This window comes from Drosophila obscura, unplaced genomic scaffold, assembly GCF_018151105.1.
Source record: "Drosophila obscura isolate BZ-5 IFL unplaced genomic scaffold, ASM1815110v1 contig_183, whole genome shotgun sequence".
NCBI classification, from domain to species: domain Eukaryota; kingdom Metazoa; phylum Arthropoda; class Insecta; order Diptera; family Drosophilidae; genus Drosophila; species Drosophila obscura.
In genome coordinates this window covers 240,389-267,566 of record NW_024542771.1, presented here as the reverse complement: position 1 = coordinate 267,566, position 27,178 = coordinate 240,389, and the positions used below count along the sequence as shown (strand labels likewise).

Below are 27,178 nucleotides of genomic sequence, written 5' to 3'. Positions count from 1 at the left end.
CACATCAGCTGCTGGTCAATACAGATATAAGGTGCTTACCAACATCAGAGCACTGTCAGCGGATCACCACCGGCTGGCCCGTGGGCTTATTATTGTTTTTAAAAAACTGGTCATCGAGTAACCCGAAAGTAGCTCAAACTTGGCAAAGGAAGGCACGGAAAAAGCGGGAAACGAAATTTTTCACTTAATACTGAGTGGGAAACGTGAGTACGAACGTAAACAACGAAAACAACAGCGCTAGAGGTGACATTACACAGCTGTTAGCGATCGATCTGCCACGCATATTGCAAAAGCTCGCGCTAGAGGGCGCCCACCAATAGTGCACCAACATTCTGTGTAGCCTCGCCTCTGTTAAAGCACATAATCAAAACAATGCAGCCTGTCTCAAAACGTCTGCGTGAAAATACTGGAACAAATCTGAAGGGACCGCGTACATCAGAAACGCCTGCCCCGGAATTGGTTCAGCTTTTGAACCAACGATTTGAGGAGCAAGTCAGTCTCATTTCAACAAAGATGAATGAGGCAGAAGAGCGGCTGTTAAGTTTGCTAACAGGCAAGCTTAATAGTATGGCTGGTGAGATCCAGAATCTCACACAGAGAGTCCAGTTTCTAGAAAGTAGGCTGGGTGAGACTCAAAACCTTACAAAAAAGGTAGAGGATCTGGAAGCCCAGCTTTTGTTAAAACTAGATGCACAGGCTAAGGCCAATGTCGCATGCGACCTAAGGATCCATGGAGTTCCGTACGTCGAAGGTGAAAAGCTGAAACATATCTTCAACAACTTGTGCCTCAGCCTAAATCACACGCCTGCGCCTGCTATTAGGGATATCCATCGTATGAGGCCAAACAAAAATCTTTCCCACTCCATCGTTGATCATCATTGTCAAGCTGGAACGGGTGCGCGACAAAGCGGCATTACTGCGCAACATCGGTATGTACAGGCGGGAAACCAAGCAGCCCCTAACTCTGCAGTTACTCGGCCTAAACTCACCAGCCCCAGTATATGTCAACGAGCAGCTTACCAGGGAAAACTACCAGATTTTTAGAGAAGCTCTGAAAATGAAGAAGCATCGGAAGCTGCAATCCGTGTTTACGCGCAGGGGTATGGTTCACGTCAAAGTGACCCAAGAAAGTGAGATCTGGGAAGTTCTTAAAATTGAGGATCTGAGGGAGATGCAAGCTGCTACTGAGAGCCCTGCAGCTGGAGACGAGAATAGCTCGTTTCGTCAATAATATAACCATAGGCAAATTTTTCATGTTAGCTATAAGTATTACCCATCTAACCACCTTCCTGTATTTTATTTTTAAGTGGGCCCTTAACTGTACTTACTGTAATGAAATTTTTCGTTGTGTTAAAACACACTTGATATGGACGGTTCATTAGAACTAACAAATGTGAATACATCTCAGGTCCTCAGAATTCTGGTGAAGCAAAAATCGGGTCTGCAAATCTGCCATATCAATGCACAAAGCCTGACAAAAAAAATTGACGAATTCAGACATATGTTTATCGACTCTGGTGTGGATGTTATATGTGTGTCCGAGACTTGGTTTGTCCCCGACTTAAGTGACTCGTTAATTGAATGTAGAGGATACAATGTATTTCGTTCTGATCGTGTAGGGCATGCCGGGGGCGTTGCAATTTACATAAATAACAAGATATCCGCAAAAATCCTCTGTAAGCAAGGACCAGATAGTGCCATAGAATACTTATTTCTAACGATCACCATCAATAGAAGAAAGATGCTTCTTGGTTGCATATATCGACCAAATCGAAACATTGACTACTCAGACCTGACATCACTTATTACTGACATTTCCTTGACTTATACAGACGTAATCCTAGCAGGTGACTTTAATTGTGATATTCTTAGAGAATCCTCATTAGCAGATAGCATGTTGAGCCTTGACTTAAATATAGTGAACCACCAGCTCCCCACACACTTTACAAAAACAAGAAACACACTACTAGACCTATTCTTTGTCGACAGTACTGACAAAATTCTACTATATGACCAACTCACAGCACCAGGGTATTCAAAACATGACCTTATTTTCTTGACCTACGATTTTAATCCTGACTACGATAATTATGACACCTTTTACAGAGACTTCAAGAACATTGACCTTGAAAAACTACACACTGACATTAGCATCCTTGACTGGACGTCAATACATTATATGTTGTCTGTAAATTCTCAGCTTGCCCAACTTCAATCAAACATTGACTATCTTTACTGTGAACATGTACCTATTAAGAGAAAGACAGTCAAACGAACAGATAACTCATGGTTCAACCCGGAGATAAAGCTGGGTATCATCAAACGAAATGAGGCTTTTAAAAAATTTAAAAGATATAAGACTGAAAGCCACTTTAATATGTACAAATCATTAAGATCAAACGTAACTAAACTAATATACTCTGCTAAGACCGCCTTCTACTCGTCAAAGTTTAACAACGCTCTGTGTAGCAAGCAGAAATGGCAAGTGATTAAAAGTATAGGAATTGGCAAAAAAACAAGAAACTCACTAGTTGACATGGACGTAAATGAAGTTAACAAAAAATTTTTGCAATTAGTTGTACCGGACCCAACACCAACCCTGAACTTGACATCAGCGCCCTATAATTATACTGTTCCTAGCTTTAGTTTCTGTTGTGTTAGTCCTTGTGATGTTCTAGAATCCATTCATAAGATTAAATCAAATGCTACTGGCCTAGACGATATGAACCCGAAATTTTTGAGAATAATACTCCCTAGAATCATCATGCACGTTACTCACATTTTCAACACAGCCATTACCACATCAACGTTCCCGGAACAGTGGAAGGAGGCTAAAATAATCCCTATCCCAAAAGCAAACTCTGCAGAATATAGGCCAATATCCATACTCCCGACCCTGTCAAAAGCGTTCGAGACCTTGGTAGCTAAACAAATAAATTCATTCCTTACAGAGCACACATTACTAAACAACAATCAATCTGGATTCAGAACAAATAGAAGTTGCACAACTGCAATGATAAAAATTGTAGAGGATATCCGTGAAAGAATAGACGACGGAAATGTAACGTTCCTAACTCTTCTTGACTACACTAAAGCTTTTGACTCAGTTGACCATCGCATCCTCATCGCAAAGCTTCGCGAATCCTACAACTTCTCTGACTCTGCAGTACGGTTGCTATCATCCTATCTGCTAAATAGGAGCCAGGCTGTTGTTGCTGAAGGGAAAATGTCGTCCTTTGCCTATGTTAAGTGTGGTGTCCCACAGGGATCAGTACTTGGCCCGATATTGTTCTCCATTTATATAAATGATTTGCCAATAGTATTGTCCGACTGTAAAGTGCACATGTACGCCGATGACGTCCAATTATATGTTAGTCGACCGTTAAATCGAATAGATGAGTGTATAAATGTTACCAATAGAGAGCTTGAGAAAATTAGTGCGTGGGCAACCAAAAATCGTCTATGCCTCAATCCAACAAAGTCAAAATGCTTGATTATATACAAAAACAAGAAAAAAATAAATGAAACTATATTGAGACGTGTAGAAATATCAAACACTCCCATTAGCTACATAGAGAAGACAACTAATTTAGGCTTTATAATAAATAGTACTCTGTCGTGGGATGATCATGTGAGCAAAGCAGTTGGAAAAACATATGGGATCTTAAGGGCACTTAATATTACCAAGCAATTTATACCAGTTAGCATCCGGATGCAGATAGCAAAAGCATACCTAGTACCTGTACTCACTTATGGGATTGAGGCATTTGGAAACTGTGGCTACGAAAACAGGCAAAAGTTGAGCGTTTGCTTTAATAATATAGCTAGATACATATTTAGATTAAGGCGCAGCGACAGAATCTCTGCATTCTCATATAAAATTTTCGACATGACTCTTTTCAAATGGATTGACTATAAGATGCTTACGTTCCTACATAAAATAATCCTCACCAGACAACCCCAATATCTGTATGAAAAATTAAGATTTACCAATTCCGCAAGAACGAACAATATTATCACCATACGATATAGAACACTAAACTCTGAGAGACATTTCTTTGTGAATGTTATTCGCATATGGAATCATCTTCCACATCACATGAAAACAATACGAAACCTTTCACAATTCAAAACACAGTTAGGTGCCCACCTTACACTAGACTAAGATTTAAAAATCAAATTCAATTTAAAATAAAATAACACGAACATAAGCATAAGAAAACAAATCAATATATGTAACCACTTATTAGTATGTCATATTAAAAGATTAATTTAGATCTAAGTTTAATCCCAAACTAATGTGACACCTAGTGACTAGTGCTCTAATTATAAGCCCCTTGCTTGTAGCACTAGGAAATACAATAAACAAACAATACAATACTGAACCCCGCTTGTGAACATTTATCTGGCTGGGCAAAAGAGCGAGCAATTGGCTTCAGCTAGCCGCCGGTATAAATAAACATTATAACGTTTAAGTCAAAGTCTTTAACTGATTTGGATAAATATAGGTGCCAAAAAAGCTTGGCATCTCAAACATTGGTGACCCCGACGTGATTTAACTACAATTTTTAATCGCGTTTCGTTTAAAAACTATAAAAATCGAATAAGATATTCGTTGCTGTGCCGTTTAACGACCAACAAATACATTTTGTGCAAATAAGAACAGTTAAAGTGCAAGTTCAGTGCGACTGCAGCCGTCTAATATTCTGTTGCTTAATCGCCGATTCTCTCTTGCTCTGCGCCGCTGCAGCCGCGGCCCTTGACTTTCCGTGTCTTCTATTCTCGCTCCCGTTCTTTCGCCGTCGCTTAAGCGGTCTTACATTTTCCCTTGTTTCGTTGTATTACACCGGTTGGCATGGACAAAGAGCCGAATACAGGTGCGGGCGGAAATATTGCGATGGAGGAAAAAAGGCTGAGGCTTTACAAGCGTAAAGTTCAGTCTCTGCATGATCGGCTGCAGCGTCTTGGCCAGTCATTCTCGGGGAATAAAATCGACAATCTAAGTGCGGCTGATATAGATGTGCGCCTCGATATGTTGGCTGAAATGCGTGAGGAGTTCAACAAGTCCCATAATGAGTTGGAATCACTGGATGAAGACGAGATTGGAAGTGAGCTGCGTGAAACGTTCGATACTTTCTTCATTTCTTTGAAAGCCGAGCTGCTGGCGGCTCTCGAACTAGGACATTTGCGCGTAGCTGCTCATTCCACTAGCATGCCAAATAGCTCTGGAGGTCATACCATCATCATGGCTCACAAGCAGCGGCTTCCTGAGGTGAAGCTACCTAGCTTCTCCGGTGGCTATGTGGAATATGCGGATTTTATTGCCATGTTCAATGCGGTCATCGAAGGGGATGCAGATCTCAGTGAAATCTAGAAGTTCCAACATCTTCGCTCATGTCTCTCGGATGCGGCCCTGGATTCGGTTCAATCGTTGGAGCTCTCCAGTGCCAATTATCGTGTGGCTCTGGACATACTTAGCAGACGTTTTAATAATAAACGACTTGTTTTCCAGGCACACATCAAGGAGATTCTTGGGCTCAAGAAGGTAGATTCGCATTCTGCTAAAAGGCTTCGGGAGTTTTCGGACGCAGTTAACTTGCATACGCGCGCCCTGCAGACATTAGGAAGTGCTAAGGAGATATCTGGATGCATGATAATCCACATGCTGCTGCAAAAGCTAGATGAGAAGACCCAAACCAAATGGGAAGAGACTGCGTCATCGGACAGGATACCCACAGCTGGGGAATTCTACGATTTCCTGGAGAAGCGCTGCCAGAAGATGGAGAACGTGCAATACGCTATAGCGACACACGCTGGTAGCGCTCAGGTGGGAAAAAGCCAGTCTACACACCTTAAGAAAACCTTTGTTGCCTCTTACTCTTCCGCCGACCCGTCTGGATGCCCTTTCTGCCATTCAGCGGGCCACGGAATATACTCGTGCAGCATCGGACTCGTGCATGCACAGGTGGCCAGTGTAGAGTTTGCGGAAGGAGGCATCATACCTTGTTGCACTTCGACTCATCTATAGCGCAAAGCTCCCCAGCTGGTTCTCCTCCAGAACGAGCAGTACAACCAGGAGCTATTACGCCGTTTCAGGATTCTGCCAGCAGTGTGCCGTCTCATGCGTTTACCTCTCTTGCTGCCCAAGGTCTCCACTCCGATATTGTGCTGCTGGCCACAGCTGTTGTTTTGGTGAAGAATCGATCTGGCGTTTTGGTTCCTTGTCGCTCTATTCTAGATTCAGGATCTCAGCTTCATCTCGTTACCTCCAGGTTCGCCCAGCAGCTTCAGCTTAGGAGAACTCAATCGTCTGCCCTTGTTTCTGGTCTGGGCGATACTAGCGTGTCCACTGAGGGATCCACCGTCAGCATTTGCATGCAGTCTCGCACTTCGGACTATTCGACCACACTCACTGCTCTCATCGCACCCACAATCACAGATAGCCAACCAAGTCTGGCAGTTAATGTAGCCGATTGGAACATTCCCTCCGACATTCAGCTTGCCGATCCTGCATTCTGTAATCCTCAGCGAGTAGATCTCCTTATTGGCGCGAGCATATTCTATGACCTTCTCTGCGTAGGGCAAATCAAGCTCATAGATGGATTGCCTCTTCTGCAGGTGGATTGTATCTGGATCGTATCTGGTGGTGGACAGAGGGTATCAAGCTCGTCGCTTTTGGCAACCCAAAATTCTCCGGATTCGGAGGATAGAATGAATGCAAGGTTGGATCGAACTCTTCGTATGTTTTGGGAAGTTGTGAATTGTGCGGAGGCTAGCTTGAGTACAAAGGAAGAAGCGGATTGTGAGGCGCATTTCGTAAGCCACGGTTGCCATCAGGGGAGTACTCTGTTCGACTGCCTTTAAAGCATGATGCTGATCACTTGGGAGAGTCCTATACTCAGGCGTATCGACGATTTCTCAGCTTGGAGCGAAAACTGGATCGTAATCCCGCGCTCAAGGAGCGTTACTCAGCTTTTATGAAGGAGTATACTGATTTAAAGCATATGTCCAAAGTCCATCTTGACTCACGTAGCCTCTGCAAGTATTTTCTGCCTCATCACTGCGTTTTAAAGGAGGATAGTACCACGACAAAGCTCCGTGTCGTTTTCGATGGCTCTGCAGCTACATCAACTGGATGCTCCTTAAATGATGTGATGATAACAGGTCCTGTTATTCAGCCAACATTGTTTAACATACTGATCCGGTTCCGCACACATCCCGTCGCTCTCACTGGTGACATTTGTAAAATGTACCGCTGCGTAAAGGTATCCCCGCCCGACAATTTTCTCCAGTGTATCCTATGGCGAGATTCCATCCAGTCCGAGGTTCTGGTCTACACATTAGACACCGTCACATACGGTACGAGGGCTGCATCGTTTTTAGCGGTCCGCGCAATGAACCAGCTGGCCATCGACGAGGGTAATCCCTACCCTCTTGGCTCAGCTGCTCTGCAACAGTAGTTCTATGTTGATGATCTCATCTCATGCGGCAACTCGGTCGCAGAGGTCATGGAAAAGATGCGCCAAACTTCAAGTCTACTGTCTTGCGGTAACTTTAAGCTTAGAAAATGGTGCTCGGGTAACCAGGAGGTGCTTGATGGAATTCCGGAGGACGACGTGGAGAAATTTCTACGGTTTCATGATGGAAGCGACATTACCAAAACTCTTGGTTTAGCTTGGGACCCTGCGTCGGATCAGCTGCTGTTTGCCTTGTCCGCGCTGGACTCGAATTCAAGGCCCTCCAAGCGGTCCGTTTTGTCAACTATTGCGCGTTTCTACGACCCTCTTGGATTGATTAATCCTGTTATTGTCAGGTGCAAGATCTTTCTTCAGCAGCTTTGGAGAGAACATTTGGACTGGGATGAAAGCCTACCGACAGCGCTGCACTCAACTTGGATTGACCTGAGAAACAGTTTGGCAAGCATCTCTCGCATTTCCTTTCCTCGCGTTGTCCATAATTCCAGCACAATTGTAGAGGTTCATGGATTTTGTGATGCCAGCATGGAAGCATATGGTGCTTGCATATATGTCGTGTCCAGGCAAGGGGAGTCGTCGAGCAATGTTTTGTGCTCAAAGTCTCGAGTGGCGCCACTAAAATCATTGTCGATTCCAAAGCTGGAATTGAGTGGAGCCCATTTGCTTGCGAAGGTTAACTTAAAGGAGACGGGAATCTTCTCAGGTCAGTTTTACTGCTGGTCGGATTCGTCTACGGCGTTATCTTGGATTCGGGATGAGCCAGCCAAATTTCAGGTTTTCGTGGCCAATCGAGTGGCAACAATTCAGGAGTTGACGCAAGGCATGGAATGGCGCTATGTTCCCCACATTGTTGAATCCCGCTGATATCCTCTCCAGAGGCTCGCTTCCCAGCTACCTCATCCAGTCAGAGCTGTGGTTTCACGGCCCCTCGTTTTTGTTAGGTTCTAAGGATGAGTGGCCTGTATCTGCCGTTTCTGAAACTCCGACCATTGAGCTTCGCAAGCGTGTATTGCTGATCGCGTCTCCACATGCCGATCTCACGTCCGGATGCAAATTTGCTAATTCTTTCTTTGGCATGCAGCGCACATTCGCCTACATGCATAAATTCGTTCATCGTCTTAGGCATCCTGGACTCACGGTTTCTGACATACAGCAAGGAACGCATCTTCTTGTTCGACACGTTCAGCTGGCAAGTTTGTGGTCGGACAAAGGAGATTAGACGCAATGGGCAAGTCAGCAATTCTAGATCTATCAATTCGCTATCTCCGTTCATCGATCCGTTAGGTTTACTTCGAGTTGGAGGTCGTCTCGGCAACTCATCGCTCCCGTTTAATGCTCAGCACCCGCTTATTTTGCCCAAGGGACATCCCGTAACATCTGCAATGATAAGCTATTATCATCAACGGAACCTCCATGCCGGACCTCGCGCCTTGCTTGCTAAAATTCGATTAGAATATTGGCCTATTGGAGGAATCAAAGCCGTCTCGAAAGCGGTTAGCAAGTGTGTAAGATGCTTCAGAACGAGGCCGCGCATGGTTGAGCACATTATGGGGGACTTGCCTAAGGAGCGTCTGGAAGGATCGCGGGCCTTCGAAGTAACTGGAGGGGACTATTGTGGACCCTTTTTCTACCGATCAGAAATCCGCACGAGGCCTCCGATCAAGTGCTACATAAGCGTGTTTATTTGCTTCACATCTAAGGCCATACACATGGAGCTTGTTAAAGATCTGACCACCGCATCGTTCCTAGGCGCACTGAAACGTTTTACGTCCACTCGAGGAAGGCCAAGTCATATTTGGTCGGAAAATGCTACAAATTTCGTTGGCGCTAAGAATGAGCTTCTGGAGCTGAAGAAGCTTTTCCTGAGCGACTCGCACATGAAGGAAGTCCATGAATCCTGGCATTTCATCCCCCCGCGCTCTCCGCACTTTGGCGAATTGTGGGAAGCGGCCGTGAAGTCCGCAAAGTATCACCTGTACCGCTCAGTTGGGCCATCCATCCTTAGCTTCGACGAGCTCCGCACCTTGATCTGCCAGACGCGGCAATTGTTAATTCTCGCCCTTTGCTCTCGCTTTCAGAAAATCCTGATGACTTGGATGTGTTGACGCCTGCTCATCTGCTTTTGGGAGGCCCGCATCAGTCAATTCTCGAGCCTGACCTAACGAAGCTCAACTACAACCGTCTGGATGGTTGGCAGCGGGTCACTCAACTGCAGCAGACATTCTGGAGGCGTTGGCGCGAAGAGTATCTGACTCTTTTGCAAGAGCGCTCGAAGTGGCGTACGCCTGCGAAAAACCTCTGCGTCAACGATGTCGTCTTGGTGAAGGATGAGAATCTTCCTCCAATGCGTTGGCCACTGGCAAGAGTGGTCAACGTCGTCAAAGGCAAGGATGGAATATGCCGCGTTGCTGATTTGAAGACGGCTTCAGGAACCATCAGGAGGGCCGTTACTCGGCTGTGTTTGCTGCCCCTTGAGAAGTCAGTTGAAAGGCGAGCTTCCAACGGGGGGAGTATGTTCGGGCCAGCGGCTACTTAAGCGTCTATCATAATATTAAATGTAGCTGTAACTAGTTGTATAAGAGTATCGAAACCTAAGCTTATGTATGTCCCCAGCGTTCGGCAGTGCTGCTGCGCTCTCCCTGTTAAAGGGCGCTCTGCACCTGCTGCGTCGGCTCTTGCATTGATCGGCCGTCGTGGCCCAAGTAGTTCTATGCTAATCTCTCGCCGCATAGGTTGCATACTGAACCCCCGCTTGTGAACATTTATCTGGCTGGGCAAAAGAGCGAGCAATTGGCTTCAGCTAGCCGCCGGTATAAATAAACATTATAACGTTTAAATCAAAGTCTTTAACTGATTTGGATAAATATAGGTGCCAAAAAAGCTTGGCATCTCAAACAGTACATTTAACAAAATTAAAATCTTTATCTTGCCTTACTTTTCGCAAAATTACAATACTCGATAAAGTTTAACTTTTTATTTACCCTTCGAACAGAACCGAATTTTTCCGATAGATTAAATTTTTACCTTCGTACTCAAAAAGAGTTAAGGGGTATATTAGATTTGTGGTAAAAGTGGATGTGTGTAACGCAGAGAAGGAAACGTTTCCGACCCCATAAAGTATATATATTCTTGATCAGCATCAATAGCCGAGTCGATATAGCCATGTCTGTCTCGATGAGCGCCTAGATCTCAGAGACTATAAGAGCTAGGGCAACCAAATTTGGTTTCCAGACTTATGCACTGCAACAAGTGTATTTCAAAATTTCGCCCCGCCCCCTTCCACCACTTCAAAGGACGATAATCTATGTCAGGCACAATTTTATAGATACGATAAAACTTAAAACGCAGAGAATGACCAGATGGCCGAATCTGAATCAGATGTCGTTCAACCCGGACATCGTCCGCGACAGCACATTCCGCCACAACAGCAGAGACTCGAATGTTAACACATTCGAATCAACATCCGGCGAGTAGCTGAGCCAGCAGTCTCTGGTGTCGAAACACTATGTACACTTTATTTAAGGGAGAGGGCCCTGTTGTGGGCCAGGTACTAGTTGTGACCCACCCCCCCCCAAAATCTTGGACAGCAAGCAGGTGCTACTGATCTGAGTATTGGGAGTAATATTCGGTAACAATACGCAGTTTTTGTGCTAATACCGAAACAAATAGCTGCTTTGGCCTAGGTGCTGTGAGCATAATAAAAAAAAATGGGGAACAAAATCTTCAAGGTAAATTTTATTATTTTTCAAGTGCGAAAAAATGGATGTAAATTTTGTCCAAAAATTGTAGTATTTTCTTTTCCTTGTAGTGTGGTCATTGTAGTTTGTGAATTGTTTTCGTTTTTAGCCAAAATATATGCACAACATTTTTTTTTGGTTTTTTGGAAAAATTGTCTGTTTTGCCCGGTTATGTATTTAATGCGTGTATTTGGTTACGAAGCTGCATAATATTGTTGTATGTGTTCAAAAAGCTTTATTGTACATTTAACAAAATTGCAATCTTTATCTTGCCTTACTTTTCGCAAAATTACAATACTCGACAAAATTTAACTTTTTATTTACCCTTCGAACAGAACCGACTTTTTCCGATAGATTAAATTTTTACCTCCGTACTCAAAAAAAGTTAAGGGGTATATTAGATTTGTGGTAAAAGTGGATGTGTGTAACGCAGAGAAGGAAACGTTTCCGACCCCTTAAAGTATATATATTCTTGATCAGCATCAATAGCCGATTCTATTTCTATTTGTCTGTCTTGATGAACGCCTAGATCTCAGAGACTATAATAGCTAGAGCAACCAAATTTTGTTTCCAGACTAATGCACTGCAACAAGTGTATTTCAAAATTTCGGCCCGCCCCCTTCCACCACTTCAAAGGACGTCATAATTATCTAGCCCCCCGTCTTATGTATAAGAGTGGGATAGGTCTATTCTCATTAACCGTTAGGATTTTAGGATTACATTAGAATAAGATTGCATTCCCTTCTCTCTCATGCAAAGCTTAAAAAAAAATGTAAACAAAATCGGTCTAGTGCAGTGTTCCGCAAAGCGTGTGCCGCGGCACACTGGTGTACCGTGGTCATCGGCTGGTGTGCCGCGGAAAAAATATTAAATAGGAATACAGAGAATATAGTTAATTTATTATTCAACCAGTCAATCACAACTCTTGTACGAATAGTAACTAACAGTTAATTTGAATACAAATTATATTAAGAACATGACTTTAAATAGGAACAATTTTTATTAGGGTATTCATGTCAATAAGTAATGATATTTGAAATACATACGTATTAAAGCATGCATAAGTATGCATGTATGTATATGTACTCAGCAAACGAGCTGCCTGATATTTTGATTACCGAAACTAGGGTTGGGGCACGAAAATACTTTTGGTATTTAAGCTGTTATTTAATATTTAAAGCCAAGTACTCAGATCGAAAAAAACACCTCGCGAACAGAATCAGGGTTGATATTCGTATGAAACCGATAAGAAATGTTTTACGGAAAAAACTGTTTTCTAGGCTCTGTACGGAAGGCAATACTCAGATCAAAAAACAAAAAGGTCGGTATATACTGGAAAAGTATCCGAAGTATATGCTTGTTTTTTTGGTATGTTTCGACCCACCTCGAAAAATATATTTTTTTTTTTTTTGTTATTACGGGATTTTATTTATCGAATCTTCCCTATTAGAGACTTACGACAAGTATACAAATCTTAGCCTAATATATTTATTTAATTATTTACACTTAATTACTTAGAGTACGTCCCTAGCTAAGTATTATTGCTGGGTGGGAAGGTCTCTTCGCCGGAGTCGTGTATGGCTAGTGTGCCAAGTTAAAGACTGCGCAAGTCTATTAGGATGGGCTTGAAGCTTGGCCTGGTACTTTGCTTTCACTTTGGCAATTTCGTCTTTAACTGATCCTACATTTAAGTCTTTATGGATATTTTCATTCCGTATGTACCATGGTGGCCCAGTGATAGTTCTTAGTATCTTCGATTGAGCTCTCTGGATTATTTCTAAACTACTAACGCAAGCATTTCCCCATAGCTCGGAGCCGTATGTCCAGATGGGTTTGAGAACTGCATTGTACAAAAGTACTTTGTACTCCAGTTTTAGTGGTGAACGGGTGTTTATTAGCCAATGTAGATTACTAGCTTTAAATTTAAGTAGATTTCTCTTCGCTTCGATGTGCTTACGCCAAGTAAGCCTTCTATCCAGATGAACACCAAGGTATGTTACTTCGGTGGTTTGTGGAATGTTAATATTGTTCAGACATAATGGAGGGCAAGTTTGTCTGTTTAACGTGAAGGTGACATGCTTGCACTTTTGCTCATTTACATGTATCCGCCAGTCTGCTAGCCATTTTTCTAAGGCCACGAGATGAGATGATAAGTGTTCCGTGGCCCTTCTTGGGGACTTGGAGCGACTTAATATGGCAGTATCATCAGCAAATGTCGAAGTTGTTGTTAGGCTGTTTGTCGGTAAATCTGCTGTGAATATGATATACAATGTCGGTCCAAGCACGCTGCCTTGCGGTACACCAGCTTCAATTGGATGATATTCAGAGAGGAAATCTTTGCATCGTACTGCGAAACTTCTTTGCTGTAGGTATGACTCCATTATTCCATGGATGTTCTGTGGAAGTAATATTTTGATTTTGTGGATTAAGCCTTCTTACCAAACGCGGTCGAAAGCCTGTGCGACATCCAGAAAAACAGCGGAGCAATACTCCCGTCTTTCAAATGCATTTCGTATCTCAGAGGTTATACGGTTTACTTGTTCAATGGTTCCGTGTTTTTCGCGAAATCCAAATTGGTGAGTCGGGATGGCACCGTTGATGTGTAGGTGTTGTTTGATACGATTCAGGAGCAGCTTTTCAAATATCTTTGATAGGCAAGGCAGTAGGCTGATAGGTCTATATGATGATGGCTTGGACTTGTCTTTTCCGGCTTTATGAATCATTGTGATGACTGATTTCCTCCATTCTTGAGGATAATAGCCCCATTTCATCATGCTGTTGAATATCATAGTAAGGAAATACACTGCACAGCTCGGCAATTCTATGATCATTTTAGGAGAGATGAAATCGTGGCCCGGAGCTTTCTTTTGCTTTGAGATTTGGTCTTTAATGACCCTTGTGACTTCTCCTGATTGGAATATGATAGGCGAAGTAGCTTCGGGATTGTTGGTTGGTGGGAGCACAAAGCTATTCGTTGCTGGGTGCGGTTTGAAGACGTTTTCTAGATGGACGGCAAATGTATTTGCCTTCTCTTTGTTGCTGCGAGCCCACTCTCCTGTTTGTGTACGCAAAGGTGATTCACTCTCGATTGGTGGGCATACGCCTGATTTTGCTTTCCACAGTGGGAATCGTTTGCTAGTTGGGGAGAGTTGCTCCATATAGGATATTTGAGCTCGGTTTTTTTCATATTCTAGGGCTCTGCGTAGTAGGTGGTTGGCTATTTTTAGCCGCTCTTTCGATGCAGGTGATCTGTGTGCTTGCCACTCTCGGCGAAGCCTTCTTTTATCGAGTAGCAGCACTTCAATGTGCCTAGAAATACGACTGCTGTTGGAAAGTTTATTAGATGCTAATATTGGTGTTGAGTGTTTTGCCGCCAGTGACATTGAGGAAACCAATGCTTCGACTGACCTATCAATGTCATCTTTACAATTAATGTTTGGGCAGCTATCAATATGAGAGCTTATGTACTTCCTGTATTTGAGCCAATCTGTTTTGCTAGAAGCTAGAAAGTGTGGGCGTTCCGGAAGCTGTGGATGGTCGTAAAGATGAAGTAGAATGGGCGAGTGATCCGATGATAGATCTGTTAAGTGATCTACATTAATCTGAGCTTGCAGGACCCTTCGTGTAACTGCAAAATCAATCAAGTCGGGTTGCTTGTTTGGATCTGTGGGCCAATATGTGGGCTTGCCCGGAGAGATAAAGTCTAGCTTGTTTCGTGGGGTTATTATAGCGTTATATAGTTGTCTTCCTTTCGGGTTGGTAAGTCTAGATCCCCAATGGGTGTGCTTGGCATTGTAGTCACCAGCTGCTATAAATCGGTCACCTAGTAGGTCGAAGAATGTTACAAATTCTGTTTCGGAAATGCAGAAACGTGGTGGGCAGTATACTGCGGCTAGGTTTAGGTAGCCGCTCTGAATTTCAATATGAATTGCTGTTGCCTGTAGATAAGGTGTAGCAAATGAAGGCAATGGATAATGCCTAATGCGATTCTTGATCAGAACGCCAGTACCTCCATGGGCCTTACCATCGGGATGATTTGTCGCATAGAAGTTATAGCCATCGAGGTGAAAATAGTTTTTATTTGTTAGGTGAGTCTCTGATATGAGCATGGCGTCAATGTCGTGTTGAGCGAGGAACTGTGCTGAGAAATGAGATTTGCATTCCAGAAACATATATTAAGACAGGACATTTAAACAGATTTCTGTTTGATTAGGAGCTCCAGGAGGAGATTTTGGTTGCGCATAAGCTCCTGCATCGTTTGTTGTATTGCTACCATTGTATTTGTTATAGTTACCAGCATTGACTCAATTCCACTCGGCAATTGGGATGGATTAGCAGGGGTATGTTGGGCAGAGATTTCTGGGATCTGATTTGATGCCTGATTCTGCATTATTCCAGCTGTGGTTGGTTGAAGTGTCGGCTTAGAGACTGAGGCGTACGACCCGTTGTTGTAACTTAACGCCTGAGCAAAAGAAACTCCTGGAGTCGTAGTTGATGGTATATATGTTAAGTTTTGTCGGACGACCGGGTTTCGAGCTGCAGTTATTTGTTGGTTTAGGCGATTTTTCAATTCTTTATAGACAGGACAACCTCTATAGTTGGCAGTATGGTTTCCCCCACAGTTGCTACATTTTTTGGCATTTTTTTCCTTATTTACGGGGCAGGCCTCAGTGAGATGAACATCACCACAGGCAACGCAGACTGCCCGTAGAGTGCAATAGGTTTTCGTGTGTCCATATTCCTGGCAATTTGTGCATTGGACCGGTCCATTTCGTTTGTGTGGTTCCTCAACGGTGATCCTACGGTGCAGTAGGTATTGAAGCTTGTATATTGGGTGAACTTCATTTTTACTTATATGCATACTTTCAGGTGTCAGTTCTACTTTGAACATTGGCTGGGGAATTTTATTTCTATTTATTATGTTCATTGCCATTTTGACTTCGAAGCCCTTATCGTTAAGTCCATCTATTATCTCATTGATTGGGACTGTTGGTTCGATTCCTTTGATAACCACTTGTAATCCTTTGCTACTTTTAAGTTGATAGGTGTAGTAATTCATTTTTTCATTTTCGAGATATTTCGCAACTGATCGATAGTTTTGTTCGTCATTGACTTGTATTTTTGTTTCATTTATATTACCCCTTTTTATGTACGTGACATAGAATGTGTTTGCGCCAATTGTATCAGTAATTTTTTTGACCAGTTCAGCACAATTTGCCTGTCGAACATAAATAGGTGGCGGTCTTAATTTTTTGGCCTTGGGTGTTTGGTGATCTCATCTTCATTTGGGACACTTAGTATCGCAAATCTATTGTTTGTAGTGCCTTATGTGGCACAGTGTTCTCGGTTATTTTAGTTATTTTAGCTGCATTGTTGTTCTTCACATTTTGTGGGCTCAATTTTCTTTTGATTTGCACATAGCGATCGAGCCCAGTCTGAATTAACGCTCCGTTAGCATTTTTTGAACTTATTGGTTGGGGAGTTGGGGCTTGTCGAGTGGGTCGACAGTATCGGGCGCTGAGCAATTGCAGTGGTTGTTGTTGTGGTTGTTGTCGTTGTTGTGGTCGAAGACACAGTTTTGAGCGAGGGCATTGTACTAGTTGTTGTCGATATTAGCAAATCGCTGGTTAGGCAGTACGAGTCGGGGGATGGGCACTGAGCACTCCATGACCCACTTTGCAATGCAGGGGAGAGAGAGCGTGCTCTCTCCTCGTTCACTTGCAGTGATGCAGTTTTTGTTGGTACTGCTGCCTTTGGCGAGCGTATAGAGAAGTACGCGTTGTTTTTTGTTTGCGAGAGCCGACGCTCGTCTTGTTGTTGTTGACGGGCTTGGCTCATTTTGGCTTTGGTTACAGTGCTTGTGCTCTTTACCGAGCTGGTGCTCTTAAACGTTGACATTTGTTCTTTTCTATTATTTCTATTAGTCTTTATTACTCGATTGGATGGTATTCATGGGCAGCACGATCACTAGTACCCATGCCTACCCCGAGCGCTTTTTCGCGAATTTAATTTATGATTAATCGCGATTAATTGATTTAATTGATTTTTACCGCGGAGCGATACAAAAATACGTGTGTAGTCGTTGACGGTTGACGCTTGGAATCGAATCGAAAAATATATCAATTTGATATAATTTGCCAGCAAACACGAAGCAAACATTGCAATAAGAGAACAAAAAACCAAATGAAATATTTAAATAATGAAGAAAAATAGAATCTACCTAATGCAGTATTATATGAATGACAATTATATGGATATTATAATTTATTATTATACCCGTACTCAAAAAGAGTTAAGGGGTATTTTAGATTTGTGGTAAAAGTGGATGTGTGTAACGCAGAGAAGGAAACGTTTCCGACTATTGATCAGCATCAATAGCCGAGTCGATATAGCCATGTCTGTCTGTCCGTCTGTCCGTCTGTCCGTCTGTCTGTCTTGTTGAGCGCCTAGATCTCAGAGACTATAAGAGCTAGGGCAACCAAATTTGGTTTCCAGACTTATGTGATATCCCACTGCTACAAGTGTATTTCAAAATTTCGCCCCGCCCCCTTCCGCACCCACAAAAGACGAAAATCTGTAGCAGGCACATTTTTAAAGATACGATAAAACTAAAAACGCAGTATCGTAGAGAATGACCATATCTACCAGACTGCCGAATCTGAATCAGATCGGATCATAATTATAGCCAGAATGAAGAAATTTTCAGTTGCTTCACCTCCCCCTCCCGAGCACGACAACGCAACTCATTTTCCTTCTCGCTCGCACACTCTGCCGCGTTCAGTGCGCGAGCAACCCCTAGCGGAGGAGATGTAGAATATGAATGGAACATGTACAATCTACATGTTAGATGTAGAATAGACATTGTATATGTAGATAGCAGATGTAGCAAAAAAATGTAAAATGTAAAATTTTTTTTTTTTTTTTCTAAAATTCTAAAAAATTATAAGCTCAATAATGTATATACTGACTGAGTACGGGTATAAGTAGAGTCGTGTCCCCAGAATCGACTCACACGTTCCTTCTCGTTTTTATTAATTTTTATAAATATAAAACATATATTGTTTTCAAAACATTTTTTCTTCGCTGTGTCCGGCACGGGAGGCGTCGCCATCTGCTGCTGCTGATAGTCAGACACATTACCGTGCCAATAAAATATTGGGGAGCCTAGGATATGGCTGCGGAAGAGCGGCCCCAGCCGAAGAAGTGCATTTTATTAACTTTAAACAAAACTAAGCAGCTGTCTGAGCAGAGTAACCGTTCGGAATGCAGTGCACACCTCTGGTCACACACTGGCTGCTCGAAGAATATATGACATTCGTTTGCTGGCAAACAGTTTTTCGATCTGAGTACTAGGCTTAAATAAATACATATTACTAAGAAATTAAATATTAAGATTAATACAGAGAACATAATTATTGTATTATCCAACCAAGCAATCGCAAAAGCTTTTTCTAAAAAGAAGAAAATTAGCATATTATGTTTTCGGCTCGGAAATCTTGTGCTATACACAAGTACACACACATATGCATGTACTTGCAGGTTCTTTGCGTGCTCAAACATGCAAGCGAATTCTAAATATTTTTCCAGATTTGTACTCAGTTTTGAACTCGTGCGAGCAAAAAGCGTGGATTTGGTATCATATTAATCGATATACATTTTTTTATAACAAATAAATTGTCAATAATACGTTTTATAATGGAAAAATTGGTTAAACGTACCGCAAGTTTGTCATGTGAAACTAATATATTGCCAGAAGAAGCAGAGTCAACGAAAAAAAACCTAAGATTGTTTATCGCAAATATGATGAGAGCTATGTCAGCTATGGCTTTATTTATTGCGGAGACGAGTTATGCCCAGTTCCAAAATGTTTGGTTTGTGGAGAAACTTTGGGCAATAATTCGACGGTGCCCAGTAAACTTTTACGACACTTAAATACTAAACACCCAACGTTAGCTAAAAAAGACAAAGCATTTTTTTTACGTATGAAAGACCATTTAAAGAAACAAGCAACTCTTATGACTTCGTCTTTCAAAACATCAGACAAAGCGCAAAAAGCAAGCTACGCGATCGCTAATATGCTATTTAAAGCCAAGAAGCCTCATTCTCTCGCTGAAACTTTAATTATACCTGTCTGCAAAGAAGTTGTCAAGATTAGCCATGAAGTCGTTAAGGAAATCGAAAAAATACCGGCGTCAGCAGATACAATCTCTCATCGCATTGATGATATTTCAAAGGACATTGAATCAACGTTAATTGAAAAACTACAACTTAGTGGAGTTTTTGCGCTACAAGTGGATGAGTCTACTGATATCAGTGGTCACGCACATCTCATCTCAAATGTGAGGTACACTGACGGATGTTAAATAAAAGAGGACTTTTTATTTTGTCTGCCACTACCCGGTTACACCACAGGAGAAGAATTATTCAAAGTAACAGACCAGTACTTCAGTGACCATAATTTGGAATGGAACAACTGCATAAGCATTTGTACAGACGGAGCAGCAGCTATGACGGGAAAAATTAAAGGTTTTTTAACCAGGGCTTCTGAAAAAAACCCTAACATTAAAAATGTACATTGTTTTTTGCACAGGGAAGCACTGATGACAAAATCTTTGCCTGATGAATTGTTGTCTGTCCTAAAATAAGTTGTTAAAATTGTCAATTACATCAAGTCGCGACCGCTGAACTCTCGTCTGTTTAATGCAGTCTGTCAGGAAATGGGAGCAGATCATCGGTCACTTCTTTTTCATACAGAAGTACGATGGCTTTCTCGGGGAAAAGTTCTATCTCGGATTTACGAGCTTAAAAATGAGACCCAGGCGTTTTTAGAGGCCCAGTGTTCCCATTATGTTTCTGTGTTTAAAAAAGAAGAATGGCTGGCCAAACTTGCATATCTGTCTGACATATTCACTCATTTAAATGAGCTGAACAGAAAAATGCAAGGCAGAAACTCCAATATTTTAACGTCTTCGAACAAAATTGAACGCTTTCGCGCTAAGTTGGTGCTATGGATCAGACACGCTGTCACTGGAAATAATAAAATGTTTAGAAAATTTCATGGCTGCTGATTCAGAAAAAAAAGTGCAGGCTTTGATAGTGAAGCACTTGGAGCTATTAGCTGAAAAAATGAATTGTTACTTTCCAAAGTGTGACCTGCAACCTATCGACTGGGTACGAAATCCATTCTCGGATATCACTAACCTTGGACACTTACCGATAAAGGAGCAGGAAGAATTCATGGAGTTAAAAAATTATTGGACATTAAAATTAAAATTTTCTGAAATTGAGCTAGCACATTTCTGGCTGTATATACAAAATTAGTACCCACTGCTTTCAAAACGGGCTGTTGCGACTATATTACCATTTGCCACAACGTACTTATGCGAACTTGGATTTTCAACTCTCACTACAATCAAATCGAAAACGAGAAGGAACGTGTGAGTCGCTTCTAAAGACGCGACTCTACTTATACCCGTACTCAGTCAGTATTTACATTTTTGAGCATGATTTTTTAGAATTTTAGAATTAAAAAAAAAATTTTACATTTTACATTTTTTTGCTACATCTGTTATCTACATCTACATATATTATGTATATTCTACATCTAACATGTAGATTGTACATGTACCATTTAGATTCAACATCTCCTCCGCTAGGGGTTGTCGCGCACTGAACGCGGCAGAGTGTGCGAGCGAGAAGGAAAATGAGTTGCATGGTCGTTGGCAGGAGGCGGCAGAGGAAGCAACTGAAAATTAATTTGTTCATTCTGGCTATAAATATGATTCGATCTGATTCAGATTCGGCAGTCTGGTAGATATGGTCATTCTCTACGATACTGCGTTTTTAGTTTTATCGTATCTTTAAAAATGTGCCTGCTACAGATTTTCGTCTTTTGTGGGTGCGGAAGGGGGCGGGGCGAAATTTTGAAATACACTTGTAGCAGTGGGATATCACATAAGTCTGGAAACCAAATTTGGTTGCCCTAGCTCTTATAGTCTCTGAGATCTAGGCGCTCAACAAGACAGACAGACGGACAGACGGACAGACAGACATGGCTATATCGACTCGGCTATTGATGCTGATCAAGAATATATATACTTTATGGGGTCGGAAACGTTTCCTTCTCTGCGTTACACACATCCACTTTTACCACAAATCTAATATACCCCTTAACTCTTTTTGAGTACGGGTATAAAAAGAGAACGCCTGAGAACGATAAATGAGGAGATGCGAGCAGCCCTATCTATGATTGCTCCAAATTTTGATCGCCTGTGCTCAGTTAAACAGGCTCACATTTCTCACTGAACATGCATAATATATGTACATTAAATATGTATTGGTATATTGATTCTATAAATTTATAAAAATTAAATAAACATTTCTTTTTTCTTTGGTGTACCTTCATAATTTCTGGATTTGATAGGTGTACCGTGAACACAACAAGTTTGCGGAACACTGGTCTAGTGGTTAAATCAAGATCACTTCAGAGCAACCTCTCGAATGTGACACATATAAAAAAGAAATGGATTTTACTGCACTGTTGAAAGCCATTAAGTGTTGAGAGCTACTGCTAAAGAATATTGCGTTTCTCGCAGCACCCTGAATCGATATTTCCGCGATTACCTCACCGCACTGTATTGCTTCCTTGAGGAAGCAGGCATCTGTTTCTGCCCAGAAAATGCGTGGACGGAATGCATCATTAGGCAAACCAGCATCTAAGCGAAGCAAGGCTCTTTCGGAAGATGATGAGGATTTCTGCATCATCTGTCTACACCTCCTGCCAAAGAAGTTGACAGCCGCAAACTCCATCGAATGCATTGAATGTAGTCGTCTGGTGCATTTAAAGTGCGCTAATATGCGTGCCAGCTACTTCACATGCAAGCACTGCGACTCTGATTACGATGATTCATGTTAAAAAGTGTCATCCTTCTTTCTCTTTAAGCCAGTAGGCTCTTAAAATAAATGAACTTCCAATTTATCGTTATTTTTGGTGATTTTCTTTCATATTTTTTAATTTTAAGCGGATTTTTCAGGGTGGTCCACAACTAGGCCTATATTTTTTTTTTCGAAAAAAGGTTACTTCACTAAATTCTTGATACAATTTTTTTGAATGAAGGAATCAATATAGTTCTTTCCTGATAGTTAGCTAATGCCTCTAGCTTTAAATTGGTACACATATGTTTGTATAATATGCAATTGGTCAAAAGTTATGAGGCAAAAACAAAACTATGTCCACAACCGGGCACTCTCCCATACTCCCATACTAAGCTTTCAGCCCTATAAGTAGGGAAAAGATGAAATAAAAACTTCAGTAATTATTTGCACGAGAAGGATAGCAGTCGTCTGAAACCCATTCTATTGCACCCATGCTATTGGAACTGGTAATTCGAGCCCCTTCACGGAGAGGATGTAGAATCTACATTGTATATGTATAGAATAAACATATTAGAGGTGGATGTAGAGACAGATGTAGCAAAACAATGTTAAACGTAAAATTTTTTTTAATTCTATATAAAACATAAGCTTACAAATTTATATACTGACTGAATACTGGTATAAAAGTAAAGTCGCGTCGAAAGAAGCGACTCACACGTTCCTTCTCGTTTTTCTTAATTTATTTTTTTTTTGTTTATAGGTGCATATTAATTAATGAAGAAACGGCTCATCTAAAATTGGTTGACAAACCCTCCGAAAATCATATTTTACCGGTTGGAACGTTACTCCAGCCGTTTCTCTATAGAATTTTATGAAGAATACTTTAAACGACGCCTCATTATACAAGTCGAATTCATGCTGGCATTTCAAACAGAAATGAGAGATTTTTTGGTGATTTTCTGGTCAGAGTCTGGTCGCCCCTTAAGCTCAAGGGCCCCGGTGCTCCGCACCGTCTTGCACGTACGTAACTACGCCACTGTTTGGATCTTTGAGGAAAAAAAGTTGGATTTTGTCGAGTAGTGTAATTTAACATTATACATGTTAAGTTAATAAAATAAGCATTTTAGTAAATCACTATCCAATCCGCTGACTGAATTTTCACTTAACGATTCCGCGCTCAATCCGCTGCAGTCCGAGGTGGCCACCTGGGGCGATTCGAACTTTTGAAAATAATACAGTAATGCTGCCTTTTTTAAGCCGAAGTCGGAGCAAGAAATTTAATATTAATTAATTAATTGAAAGCATTTTGTCTTTCTTTAATTAGAAAAAATAGCTCATTGCAGTAAAACTTCCTTTACGTCAAACGTGTGCATTCTTGTTGTGCAAATTGTAAAAGAATTTGTAGTCATTGGCATCGCTTCAAAATGCCAAAACAGAACTAACAATCCTTTCTACATATTAATGCCATGCCGAAGCATAGCGGTCATTATACCAAAAACTGGTAATTGTAATGAACTAAATTAGCAGTAGTTTGAGAAGACAACCACAAAAACCATATACGTATCATCTGAACGCGAAAACGAGTCCGATGCGCATCTAAGAAGCCTGCGCTGCAAGGCTTCTATTCTTTTATGTTGCCTCCGTAGCTATTCGATGGCCAACAGTCTCGGTAAAAGCATTTTAGTTGAGTTTACCGTAAAATTCAGATGTCTATTTTTTTGAATAGCTTATTGCTGCCATGCACGGAGAGTTGCCAAACAACTGCTGCTAGAGTTTTCGAGTACATTGTTTTGTTTGACTCGCACGATATGGGATGTTTTTTTTGCTTTGAAATTATAAAAGTACAGCTCTGAAAAATCAATTATTTTATATCAGAAAAGAAAAAAGTAAAAACCAATTGTTTTGATATGATAAAATCAATAAAACTGAAAATGAATCCTATTCGAATTGAATCTTGAAAGGTGTCAACCCTAGCCTTAGTTCGAATTTGGTTTGTGACAATGCTAAGAAAAATGGAATCACTCGGAATTCTGTGGCACGGCGGAAATTTTTAAGCAGAAATCCTCTGCACGGTTTCCATTTCACTAGTGATTTCTGTGGCACCCTTGAATATAGACTTTCTGAATTTTGACCCACGACGACAAAAGCAACTTCGTCAATTGTTGGCGCATTAAAACGTCTCGCGTGTTCTCCTACAGGCGTCTTATCCGCTTTGACGACAATTCGACGACGACGGCATGCGGTCCAATGCGGTCGTGAATAATGCAAATAATTCGTTATGTTGATGGAAAAACGTTTGGAGTTGTTCCACAATGGGTCTTTTCACTGAATTGTTGTGTGCACAACGCTGATCGACTTGTCTTGCCATAAAATAAATTTGCAAAAAAATTGAGTCACTATCTGGAGTTGGCAATAATGAACCTGTTAGATGATATATTTGACCCTGAATCTTGAAAGTTGGCATAACATTGTTCTGAATAACTTTTGTTGCGGTATAATCGAATGCAGCTCGATAGGGGTCTAAAGCAACATTTCTATGATGTGGATTTCGATTCCATCGATTCCGTTCAACTTCATTCCTCGCTTCGCGTTGCTCGTCGGTCTGACGTGCTCTTCTATATCTGTGACTTGCCTGTACGTCTAATTGCTGGCTTCATTTTTATATATATAGATAAACATATGAGAATATACCCCAACACCTGCATAAACAAAGCATGAGTCGTCCAAGCCGAAATCAACAGGAAGTCTCATGCAACCCAAAACCCTGGTATGGAATCGAAAGTCGCTGACCAATCCGTTATTAGCTCGTTCCCACACTCCATCATATGACCAATCTAGAATCGTTCCCACACTAAAATAGAAGGGAGAACTCTTGTAAACGAGTGAGTTCTCAAGATGAAAGCCGATACCGATCTCTAGCTGTGGCCGCCTGTTTCATCTAAGCCGAAGAATCTCCCAAGCCTCCCACATATAGTCCAACGCATGGCTTATCAGCCGCTCTCACCAAAACAACGCCTCTCGCAACCAAATCTTCGACTCTCTCAGCCGAAGCCATCACTGCTCAAATACGAAGACGAAATATCAGCCGAAGCAGAAAGCTAAAGAAAACAAAGCTTTAAGCTTTCCAACAGAGGTCTTGAGATCAATAGCTCAAGAATAAGAAGACAGTTCCGTTTGAGACTTTCTAACATTGAGTTGGGGAATTCACTATCATATCCTATGTTATAATATAAGTTCGGTTAAATAAAAAAATCCTTTTTAAAAACCTACTTTTGAACCCTGGAATTCTTATTATATATATCTAAAAGGACACTATTTGTCTGGTTTCCCAGCCTGATATTTCCAACAAATTCCTCAAAATAGCAAGTGGATCAAATTAACGTAATTCCACCTTTGTTTTCTACTTGCATTGCCCACTGCATCTAAAAATTTTAGCCGCTTATAATTACTCACTGTAATAGCCAATGCAACCGTTATTTCGTCTCTTCGACTCGCGCCTTTCTGCTTTACTTTTCTATCTCGCTATATCGCTCTTTCGTTTTATCGATTAATCTCTCGCTCTCTATTTTTAGCATCGCGTAGGGCACGGGCAATTCGGTACGTCTGCCCTTACATGCCCTCGCAATGGTCATGATCTGGTCCAGTACTTGCATGCCTTTGCAATCTCTCGCACCTTTCTGTCGTCGCATATATACATACGCATATATTCGGTCAATTGGTGACACACGAATCGCGGTCTATATATGTATGCATCTCGCTTCAGCTTTCTTTCGCCTTCGCTATCATTCTCTTCATCTATGCTGTTCTCTCGCATTCTTTCTCTCTATCTATTGCTCGTACTCGGCTCAGCATTCTCTATCTCGCTTTCACGTCTGAACGTGAAAACGAGTCCGATGCGCATCTAAGAAGCCTGCGCTGCAAGGTTTCTATTCTTAAATGTTACCTCCGTAGCTCTTCGATGGCCAACAGTCTCGGTAAAAGCAATATTATTAAGTTTACCGCAAAATTCAGATGCACTTTTTTTTTTAAACACCTGATTGCTGCCATGCACGGAAAGTTGCCAGAGAACTGCTAGAGCTGCCAAGTACATTGTTTGGTTTGACTCGCACGATTTGGGATATTTTTTATACCCGTACTCAAAAAAGAGTTGTGTAACGCAGAGAAGGAAACGTTTCCGACCCCATAAAGTATATATATTCTTGATCAGCAACAATAGCCGAGTCGATATAGCCATGTCTGTCTGTCCGTCTGTCTGTCTGTCTCTCTGTCTGTCTCGATGAGCGCCTAGATCTCAGAGACTATAAGAGTTAGGGCAACCAAGTTTGGTTTTTAGAGTCATGTGATATCACACTGCTACAAGTGTATTTCAAAATTTCGCAGTATCGTAGAGAACGACCATATCTACCAGACTGCTGAATCTAAATCAGATCGGATCATAATTATAGCCAGAATGAAGAAATTAATTTTCAGTTGCTTCCCCCGACTCCCCAGCCAGAGAAACGCTTTCATTCTCTTTCTCGCTCGCACAATCTGCCGCGTTCACTGCGCGAGAAACCCCTAGCAGAGGAGATGTAGAATCTAAATGGTACATGTATAATCTACATGTTAGATGTAGAATATACATAGTATATGTAGATGTAGATAACAGATGTAGCAAAAAAATTTAAAAAGTAAAATATTTTTTCAAAATATAAAATTTTAACGAGAAGGAACGTGTGAGTCGCTTCTAAAGACGCGACTCTACTTATACCCGTACTCAGTCAGTATTTAAATTTTTGAACATATGATTTTTTAGAATTTTAGAATTAAAAAAAAAATTTTACATTTTACATTTTTTGTCTACATCTGTTATCTACATCTACATATACAATGTATATTATACATCTAATATGTAGATTGTACATGTACCATTTAGATTCTACATCTCCTCCGCTAGGGGTTGCTCGCGTACTGAACGCGGCAGAGTGTGCGAGCGAGATGGAAAATTAGATCTGTTGTCGTTGGCAGGAGGGGGCAGGGGAAGAAACTGAAAACTAATTTCGTCATTATGGCTATAATTATGATCCGATCTGATTCAGATTCGGCAATCTG

The 27,178-nt window shown here is 41.5% G+C and overlaps 3 protein-coding genes across 4 annotated transcripts; all 3 read left to right on the top strand.

Annotated features, from left to right (window-relative positions):
- Nucleotides 1-138: 138 nt before the first annotated feature.
- On the top strand, nt 139-4,365 carry LOC121403754. 2 transcript variants are annotated; one of them, XM_022370599.2, is made up of 2 exons: nt 139-929; nt 993-4,365. In XM_022370599.2, exon 2 carries the CDS (start codon nt 1,367-1,369, stop codon nt 4,163-4,165), a length of 2,799 nt encoding a protein of 932 aa, XP_022226291.1. In that variant the 5' UTR covers nt 139-929; nt 993-1,366; the 3' UTR covers nt 4,166-4,365. Both variants share the same exon structure in this region, with proteins under 2 accessions (XP_022226291.1, XP_041448581.1).
- Nucleotides 4,366-5,662: 1,297 nt separating this feature from the next.
- LOC121404067 lies at nt 5,663-7,460 on the top strand. Its single transcript, XM_041592653.1, has 2 exons — nt 5,663-5,827; nt 6,867-7,460. Exons 1-2 carry the CDS (start codon nt 5,663-5,665, stop codon nt 7,458-7,460), a joined length of 759 nt encoding a protein of 252 aa, XP_041448587.1.
- Nucleotides 7,461-9,022: 1,562 nt separating this feature from the next.
- LOC121404066 lies at nt 9,023-10,949 on the top strand. Its single transcript, XM_041592652.1, has 3 exons — nt 9,023-9,427; nt 9,481-9,921; nt 10,824-10,949. Exons 1-3 carry the CDS (start codon nt 9,023-9,025, stop codon nt 10,947-10,949), a joined length of 972 nt encoding a protein of 323 aa, XP_041448586.1.
- Nucleotides 10,950-27,178: the final 16,229 nt, after the last annotated feature.